General features: G+C 38.6%; 1 protein-coding gene across 1 annotated transcript; it reads right to left on the reverse strand.

The window, feature by feature from the left end:
• Positions 1 to 145: 145 nt before the first annotated feature.
• LOC124160979 (endocuticle structural glycoprotein SgAbd-8-like) lies at positions 146 to 10,006 on the reverse strand. Its single transcript, XM_046537116.1, has 4 exons — positions 9,917 to 10,006; positions 2,408 to 2,523; positions 1,650 to 1,812; positions 146 to 521 (listed from the first exon to the last, which is right to left on the reverse strand). The coding sequence occupies exons 1-4, from the start codon at positions 9,923 to 9,925 to the stop codon at positions 408 to 410; spliced, it is 402 nt and encodes a 133-aa protein (XP_046393072.1). The 5' UTR covers positions 9,926 to 10,006; the 3' UTR covers positions 146 to 407.
• Positions 10,007 to 10,252: the final 246 nt, after the last annotated feature.

The following is a 10,252-nucleotide window of genomic DNA, read 5'->3' on the forward strand; positions in this document are numbered from 1 at the left end:
AAAACAATAAAATCACATTTCTTAAAAAGGGAAGTTTTTTATTTTTTCTTACTCAAAAATAGAGCATTAGGTATAAAAAACAGCAATCCTAACATCCATGGCTGGAGTAGGTATCGCTTGCACGTAGAGGATTTTCAAAAAACGGATTGTGGTGACCCATTTTTTATATTCGCGACCCCCAATTTTCTCCGAAAAGGGTAGAATCGGGAGTCGATGCAGCGACGTCAAGAGAGTTCGCCTACCGCGCCGAAGCTTCCCCGGGCGGTGGCGGCGCTAGTGTCGTTGTATAAAGTGCGGAGCATGTTGCGGCGTCTATAGAATGGCAGAAGCGTAGTCGTCATGATGACGGGGTGGTAGGCGTCGCGCCGTGCTGTGTCCTGGGTGGTTGCCGGGGGTGGTTGTTTGATTTACTGGCCTTCGCCCTGGTCTCCTTCCCTCTGGTTCACTGGGATGGATGCGATGAAGTCGAGGGACTTCTGGATCTCAGGGGGAATGGGAGGAGCGACGGGGAGGTGGTCACCCTAATAGGAGTAAAGAAAATTGCCATTAGAACATAATCATAAACAATGTAGGAGTGTAGGTCTAGTGCAGGGGACAGCAACCTTTTAAGACGGAAGAGCCAAAAGATATGCAACCAGATGTTCAATTTCTACAGTGCATAGACCACTGGCATGTAACGCTTAAGAATTCATGTAGACCACAATAAGTTACCCGACTTAATTAAGGTGTCCATTTAGCTTAATAGCTGGTACGGTCAACTTCATACAAGTTGTCGTTCGCTTTTTCTTGCATATTTTTTTAGTTTTTAATATAAAATTTTATAACGACGCTTTAACCTCTATATTGATGGTTTGTATCCTGCTTGAAATATTTATTGAGTTGTGAAAATATAATAATAAAATTATAATTTTATGCGCATTGAACATTGAATGCCGCAATTTGGCATCGAAAGAGCCGCATGCGGTTCGCGAACCGCAAAACTCCTGGACTACAGTGGATAGAGGTTTAGGCTGCTGGCCATAGGATAATGTTAAAATATCCTGATTTTTCCTTTTATATATGTCTTGTTACACTACACAAGTTTCTTTTTAGAACGTATAATTATATTTTAAACTGGAATGAGCCTAAAAAAGAGTGTCGTATCTTTTTTACATTTACTGCATTTTATCTAATGCAGTATGCTTTAGTTTTGATGTATCAATAGAATAAAAAATTCACATGCTATCCTCAATGGTTGATGAAATTTTAGGTGGTACATTCTTGGTTGGTAAAATCATTAAATTCGTGAAGATAGCCATATCTGTGTTTAATTTTGAAATGCATGACAATCATCTTCCAACTTATTACGCAATAGAATCCGCATTAACTAAGCTTAAGGGAAAACTCATCGTTAAAATATAGCAATATCATTTTTATTGAAGGAAATTTTCGTGATTTAGAAATTGAGGCATTGAGGTTGCTATTCTTGTGCTGGATTCTTATCGGTAAGTCACCAAGCGCCATACAAATACGCAACCGCTATCTCCGAGCTTAGGAAGGTATATTCGTTCACTAGGTATATTTTATTTATGATATTAGCAATGTAATCTTGAGAAATATAGGTTATCATTTCTAGTCCTCATAAATGAGGTCGTTGCTAATAATCTCACCTGTGGGTGGTATCCGAACTCGTCAGCGGTGTAGGTAAGAGAGATACGGGAACCGTCAGGGGCGGCATAAGAGTAGGATCCCTGGTTCACGACTCCGGCTTCTGGGCCGACTTGCTTCAGCTGTCCAGCTTGCTGGGCGGATGTCCCATCTCCTCCCTCATAGCTGCGAGGGATAAAAAATTGCCGTGTCATTAATTTCAAGAGGCTATATGATGTACACCGCACACATATGTGCGTTGTCACTATTTAAATGGAAATGAAAATGCCATTTACTAGGTCGTATTTCAGGGCTTTCTGTTATTAAAATGATTATATAACTCAAAAGAATCAAAATGATTTGCAATAGCATTCAAATCTCTGAAATTCATACCAGCCATCTACTAATTCCATGTAGTTATATTAAAATTTGATCTATGCGTAATAAATAATGGGGCCAATTTGAAAAATTTGGTAGTCATGTTGCAATTTATCGACTAAATAATTATTCTTATAGTTTTAAACTTGATTAACCTTATTCTGTGAGTGTTATGATTTCTCACGTGATATATGAGTTGAAAAAATACGTAATGCAACTGTTTTTATTAATATTCGTTTGCGTGTTGCATAGTTTTGCAATTACATAATTAGAAGTTTACGCTCAATTATGGAGCAATTACCTTTTTTAGTCATCCTCAAGCCGATTGGTTTTGCTCGACGAGTTTTATTGAAGTACCACTCATATGATAAATTATGTGTCTTTAAAAATCTTTCCTCCTCACCTGTATCTGTAGGATCCGTCGAAGTTGACTTCGTTCTCCGATGAGAGGATTGGAACCTGCTGCTCTGGTTTTTGTGGGAAGGCCAGAGCCGCAACCACGCAAGACAGGAGAATTATCTGGAAATTTAAGGAGAGACAGGTATGTAGAGGCTGGAATATAAAAGTGTTCCCTTTTCATCCGTAGAAATACGTCAAGGCCTTCAACTTAACCATCAGCTTAAGTTGCATGAAAATTTATGAAAATTATTTCTTATGAAAAATGCATTCGGTCAGCCATGGCCTTCTAGAATTGGAATTAGGTGCATGTGTGCGCTAAGTGCATGTTTACAGTAATGGTGTATGGAAGACAAGCGGCAGTTTCTATGTATTTGGAGGGGCTTGAATTGTTTTTATCGTTATCTAGTACGTATTTTACTATAACCGGATCGTAATTCCCCATTTCTTTCACATTTATATGTTCTTTCTATATGTTGGCTTGATATTTATGCAAAATTGAGTCGAAAAGAGGCGTGAACTGTACCGTATTAGTGGATTTAATTATTTAAAGTTTTATTTATTTGAATGGCAGTGATTAGAGGCGTACTATTCATTTATTGCACGGTCTTGATGAATTTAATATCGGTATTAGAGCGGAAAATCGGAAGATATTTTATAATGGTGACTTTTGTATCTAACATCCTTCCGCCTGTAATTTATGTTAATCTTTCTTCAACCGTTGATGTGAGGTGAGAGGGATGATATTCATTCGTGTCCATGCATTGCATGCCTGCGGCGACGCACTTTCAAGTGCTGTGGGAAGAAGGTGATGGGAAATGCGGCGCCTGTTGTGTGTTGAGACGATCACCCAAAGGCCGCCTCTCTCCGGTGTGGGAGGGTAAACCGTACAACGGAGTGATATGGGAAGTGAAGGTCTTTCTCCACTCGGATGCTGTGGATTAACGGTTCTCGACTCGCAGGCGGACACCGTAGACGACCCCGTGGGAGAGTACGAATAGGATTCCGACCAGGCAGAAGCTGCGGTTCCAGGTGTAAGTCGACGCTGTGCTCGCCAGCGTAGAGCTCGTGATGTAGCTCTCACGAATATTACAAAAGAGGATCCTCAAGCTGGCCTCTAAAAGTGTTGTCACCCACCGCGAATTTAAATGAGTTTACTAAAGTCCCCACTCGTGTCGCTGAGTTCCACGGAGAAATGAGGTATAAATAGCGGTTTTAACCGAAATTTATGTACATGATGATTTGATCCATCAAATTCATGACTTTTAAATGCTTTTACTCGCTATTACAAACATTATGCAGTAAAATATTGGATAATAGTGGATCGCATTCCACTTATTACAGCTCCGCGGACATTTCTGAAAACAGATTAAAATGCGACCGAAGTGGCAACAGAAGTCTTCTCTGGGCCTCCTCTATGCAGTCTCCTTGGTTTCTCCCCTCGTGTGGGCGATAAAGTCATTAAGTCCCCATGCTCCACCATATGTTCTTCTCCCATCTCATCGGATTGCACAATCCTATCGCCTGCAGCGGCATCTTTTCGGATGCTGGTGAAATGCGAGACGAGCGCCTGGCATCCAATGACCTTAAGACTTTCACGGAGTGTCTGCTGCTCATAAAGGGATGAGTTCCGTGAATTATTTATTCGTGGTTTTGCCACGCTGATGGGCGTAAAAAGTCACTTATGGCCACTAGTTTATAGCCTCGAAATCCAGGAAATGAACCTCAGTTTACACCGAATTACGGATTTTTTATTTGGAATCACATTGATGGTTGCAATTTCTCTAAAATTCGATATATAATTTACCGAGTATAGGCAAAAAATTGATGTAATGATGAATTTAAGATTAGAAAATCAGACATAACCGTTATAATTGCATTTCTCTTGAATCACAGTGTGTGAGTCATGAAATTACGGAATTATGAAAAAGTATGAGTTCTTTAGGTATGGACACTATGAATTGGCGTAGCAGCAAAAAATAATACGAGTCTTTCGCAATTCGCAAAATAATCCCATCTAATCAGACTCTGTTAAAGTACCAACAAATAAAAAATGGGTTAAATATTCATTTTGTTCTGTAAATTATCTTAAAATTCCATTTACTATTCTATTGATAGTCAATAGTGTAAAGTATTTGGAAGGAAAAGCGGGTGTTTGAAGAGGCCAGCTGATTGAGAAGCGTTGCGTGTCGTTTTCATTCCTCACAAATAGCTCTGAAGTGCCACTTAGCTCGAAAGGGGAAAGAGGAAAGCTCCAGCTGCATCTAGTGAAAGTGAACTTGGAAAATTCATATCACGCGAGGCCGAAGTTGACGAGGGCTATTTCTGAGCGGCTCATTAGCATCACAGAAGCTGCGTGTGAGCGGAATTAAAGTTTCTATGATGGGATCTCGGATTCATCTTCCTCTTGCGCCACTAAATACCATTGTGATACATCGGATATAATGGTTGACCTTCATATTTTGACAAATATGACGATACCTGGCTGAACTTGGTTTATTCACTACCTTTTTCACCAGCTAGCACTTTACCTATTAATGGTAAATTTCCATTTTTTCTCTAATAATTATGTTACTAGACCGAACTATAATGCATCCAGTCCATATCTCTCTCAAATTCGGCTTAGGAATGTTAACGTCCTGCCGAATATTTTTCAAGAATACATGCTTATAGAGACGGGTTCTGATAAATTTCCCGAGACGCAACACTTCTACAATGTACAATTTTGACTCGACGATAGAGGTTTCCTGCATCATTTCACAAATTCTTTTTATTTAAGCGCCTCGATCCTAAATTACCCCTTTAATGCTATTGAAGAGGCCTGCATTATTTCTGAATACATTTCCATGCTTGAAATAACTCTCCGTACCCTATGACCGATAAGTCTTACGGCAACATGCGAGGTCGGTATGCAGATTTTGACCCAGACTCACCCCGATTTCGCGGGGCATAACGAATCAGAAGTAACGAAACCATCCCCGGGCACGAGAGCTGTTGCATTATGGGAAGAAAATCGCCCATCGGAGGCGCACGACTCCATTTTGGGCCCGCGAGGGAAAGGGTCGGATGAAGTTAATTGCCGCTCTGTCTCGGCCTGCTTGCCCTTTCTCACGGATGAGGAGGAGGAGGGGAAGGGAGGGGGAGAAGGGAAGGGGGAGGATGATGGGTTGAAAGTGAAAACTACTCGGATGGGCGTAATAGTTACACGAGGTAGGGGAGGGGGCGAGGTCAGGTTTGCCGCTTGGGATGAGGAAGTAGGGGAAGAGAGAGTGATATCTCGAAGAGATGCTTTGATCGTGCCAAATGAAACATCATTGCTTCGCATCGCAATTAGCCTCTACCCCTTTTCCCGTTTGATTTCGTGATTTATTTAGAAGCAATGCTTGCTGATCGTGGGGTATTGCTAGGCTGAAATCCATAACCGTCGTAGACTACTTATTCATTTCTAAAGTCATTGGATAAAATAACTAATTTTGATGAAAATTTTCTTTCTTGAATGTAAACATTTTTGATTAGACTCGATCCCTTTTCTCGTATGATTTCACGATTTATTTATAAGCAATGCGAGCTAAATCGTGGGATATCGTTGGGCTGCAATCCATCGTAATGTATTCGTTTCTTATCTAATTAGATGATTTAGAAAATTTTGATGAAAATATACTTTCTTGTATGTAAACATTTTTCAATATTAATTCTAGAGAATATACTATGCAGTACTACTAACTAGACATTGATGAAGTTGTTCGGTGAAGATTTTCTGAGTAATATAAGAAGTATTTTCATTTCAAAAAATAGTTTTAAATCTCAACTGACATAAAATATAAAGGTATTTGAATGTAAAATATTTACTTGCATAGTGCTCTGCATAAAATTATTCTGCCTTATTATGTAGGCATTTGTTTCAGTTTTAATGCAGCCCGGAGTAAGGCGTCAGGTTAAGATGACTATCGTTTGAATGAAGTTAAATTTTGTGTGAAAATGATATAATTCAAACTTTGCCGAGCCCAACGAAGTACTTGAAAGTTATCATGCCTCAAATTGTCACTTACGCCCAAGACATTTAAAGTTATATTTATTCTCCTATGATTCTTCATAACGATTAAACTTGGTTTTTACTCTTGCATTGCAGCCCTGACGATGCAAATTTAGATCATCTATATACAAATATTCTTATCCGTGCTAATGAATAATCTATGAGTTCTGAATTGAAAAAAAATTGGTAAAATACGACAAGCGTTAATTGCATGTGCGTGAGATTTCATCTACCCTTCATATCTTTGCCTTTTCAAAACGAGTATTGCGATGAATTATTTATTGCGGACTTTGTTTTGCTAATTTTTTCGACAAAAAAAGCTTCATCTGAGATGCATAAGCAAATTTGCCTTAGCGTTGATTTCCAATTTTATTTTTGAAAGATAATATCAATGAACTTAGATTAAGTCACCTTCAAACAAGAGAGACTCATTAGATGCTTATATTTCCGGAATAGATACTTACAGTTTATAGGAATATCCGTTTTCATTGAGAATGCATGCACATTATAGATCAAGATAAAGCTATAATCTGATTCCGCTACATACTTCTTATGGAAATTATTTAGTATTTTCCTTTTCTCATAATATACTAATCTGTGTCACTGAGTTCCTATTTTTATGAGATATTGATTAACGCAAATTTTTGTCTTTCATAATTATTTAAATAAGAAACAATTTCGAAGAATTTTTCTGCGTATATAGTGGCACTTTCTGAGTAAATATTTTATGTTCGAGTATTTCCTAGCGAAGGAAGTTAGTCCTAGTCATAGTTATTTCCCTATAGGAATTTTTTGGCTATTAGATTTATAGATATGATGCGAACATTTTTCAACGTACACCTACCACCAAACAGACGTGTGTATTGGCAATATCCATCATATAATACCATTCGTACCCATGTAAAAACTTTATCAGGGGATCGGGACTGGAGAAGAAGACTTTGAGAATGCGTGCTTCTCGGAGCCGCTCAAGGTGAAGGGGCTGTGGTCGTCCGCGTGATCGGAAAAAGGACAAATGGTGGGTGGGGCGTTTGGGATCGGTTGAAAGGTGAAAGGATGCGAAGGAAAACATTGCGAAAGATCTAACCGGGTGAACGTCTAAGCTGAGGAGGGAGGACGGGTCAGGACCTAATCGTGAAGAGTATCACGAGGTGGAATAACTGCTCTTTGTACAGGAAACCTCCTTATATCCACCCGCGGGTATAATTGATCAGTCAATGCACAAAGTCATTGAGATATTAGAAGCACGCATCGCTCATCCTCAACCTTTCGTTTTTAGTCTGCTTTCGCGATAAAAAATCCTTCAAAACTTACGCAATCATTTAGATATTTACAGCGTATATATGGTTGAAAATTTTCAACATTTCCTTTTGTCTTGAATATGTAAATATTAGATATTTTTTGATATGAAAGTATTATATATTTTTAAATCTTACGAATGGGAAAATATCGAGGTAAAATTTTCAAAAATAAAATACAGAGGAATTTCGGTAGTTATCTTCTTTATGTACCGTTAAAATGGTAAAGTTATCGAGTTGGCTTTTAGTTTCATTAATTTTAATAGTAAATTTGGTAATAATTATTTTGCAATGATAATTTTTAATAAGGTTCACTGTCATGGATAATTCGATGTGCTTCCATTTGAAAGGCATATTTTGATTGAAATAATTCTTTCCTCTTGGTGAAAGGTTTTCTATACCTTGAGGGAAGTTAATGACCGTATTAATTATTCTCTCAAGAATTATCAATTCGATTTCACTCATGCTGGTGTCCTATCCACGCTAAATGGAAGGAAGTACATATAATGAATGTGACGGTGTGATTGTGGTTCGACGCAAAATTACTAGCGATAATGCTCAAATTTAATTTGGAATTACATACTCTTCTAACTATCCTAAATGATAAAATACATATAAGGTTACACTAAGAAGCTAGGTAATGATGCATGCATCATTAGTTTCAAGAATATATTGCATGCTATTTTAGAACTGAGTGAGGGCTTAGAAATCCCCTGTGCCATTAGTGAAAAAGTGTAAGTTCATCTGAACAGGGAGAATAGTTTTAGCGAATACTGCGAGAGAACACTATGAAAAAAGATTAATATCAAAATTTTGGATTTCTATTAATGGAGGGTATGGATATTAGAAGAATATGTCAAGAGTATTATTATTTTTATGAAGTATGCAAAGTAATGTTAATGTAGGAAAAATGTATTATCACATAGCTAATGCAGCTGATTTTAGAGTTGACTGCCGGCAAATTTACTGCAGTTTCAATGCAGACAACGAGAATGTTGTTATGTTAGATGGATTGGCATTAGGGAGCTTATAAAAGAGAGATATAATTCATTTATAAAGAGAAGACTAATGGTGCTATTTGAGAGTGCGCTCTGCGAGTGGTTGCTCCAGGAGAAGTCTGTATAAATATTTTTTAGTCTTTAAATCATGAAAAATAGAGCCTTAAAACAAAGAAATGAATTATATAGGTAAGTGATTTGACCTAGAAAACATTGGCATGGTAAACGAAATGGATGCACCAGCTTCATACTTTAGGTTACTAGTTAGTAAGGAATACCATTGAAGACTGCTAGATCTGCATGTGCTAGATTTTGGAAAGACGAGTTTTCCGTAAAATTTGTGGCAATATAAAAAAAATTGTCTTGCTATCTTTATGACTTAAAGGTGATAGTTTTTAGGGAAATGCAAAGGAGGCTACTGCAAAATTAGTGAGTAGAAAAGGAGTGAAGGGAGATTTCCGCTGAATCAGTGACAACATTAAAAATTAGTTGTACTAGCTACATGGCTTAGGATAGGTATTTTTAATGGAATGGGCAAAGGCAGTAAAGGAAGCTCATACAAAATAGATGAACGATTAGGAAACTGCTACGACATAGGGTCAAATCAGTAATAAAGGGAGTTTATCGCGAGAACTGTGGGAAAATAAAGGGAGTGAACAATATATATAGAGCTGTATAATGCTATTTCTAAAGGCATAGCTAGCTAAGAAGCCACTAAATAAGTTAATTTTATAAGGAGATAAGGCAGACTATTGCATAAGAAGTGGTAAAATATAGAAAACCGTACCAGCTTTATAACGTTAAATTACTCTTTTTGGGCATGGTAGAAGAGAATGCTGCTAAATAGCTGAGTGAGGTAAGGATTTAAAAAGAGCGATGGAATTGTCAAAATAATCAAAGGGAGAATACCAGATCTATGACTTAAGATTGCTATTTTATATGGCAAAAGAAGGCGATCCTAAATAGGTGAGTTAGATAAGAGGCTAAGGCGAAGTATCGCTTAAGCAGTAGTGAAGAAAACAATTTAGTTGAAAAAATATTAGAGCAATTGGTTAAACCAGCCTCAAGAATTTAAAATAGTATTTTTGGGCAGACCAATGGAGGGTGCTTGGAAATAGCCGAGTAAGATATGGAGTAATAGGGGATTAATACGAGGGGCAGTGGCAAAATAAACAAAGTGAGCGTACCAGCTTCATGACTGTAGATTGCTGAGAGGGGCGCTGGTCCACTCTGCGTGCCGTCAGGAGGAGAAGTCCGGAAGGTGTTGCTTTCGCCGATGCCGCGGCCGACCTTATATACCCCGCGTGGAGGTGCTTCTCCCTTCCCCCGCCCCCGTGGACCTGCGCCGCCCCCACCGCATCCCTCCGCCCGCCCCTCCCCCCATCAGCGCCATCCCATCGTCATCTTCTTCTTCCTGCCCATCGCTTACTCTTTCGGAGAGTGTCTTGTCCTCAATTCTCCCGATAGGTGGAGCACAAGATGGGCAGAGAGCGACCACGTCTCTGCTGGTCAATCCGTGTCCC

This window comes from Ischnura elegans, chromosome 6 (genome assembly GCF_921293095.1).
Source record: "Ischnura elegans chromosome 6, ioIscEleg1.1, whole genome shotgun sequence".
In the NCBI taxonomy this organism is placed as follows: domain Eukaryota; kingdom Metazoa; phylum Arthropoda; class Insecta; order Odonata; family Coenagrionidae; genus Ischnura; species Ischnura elegans.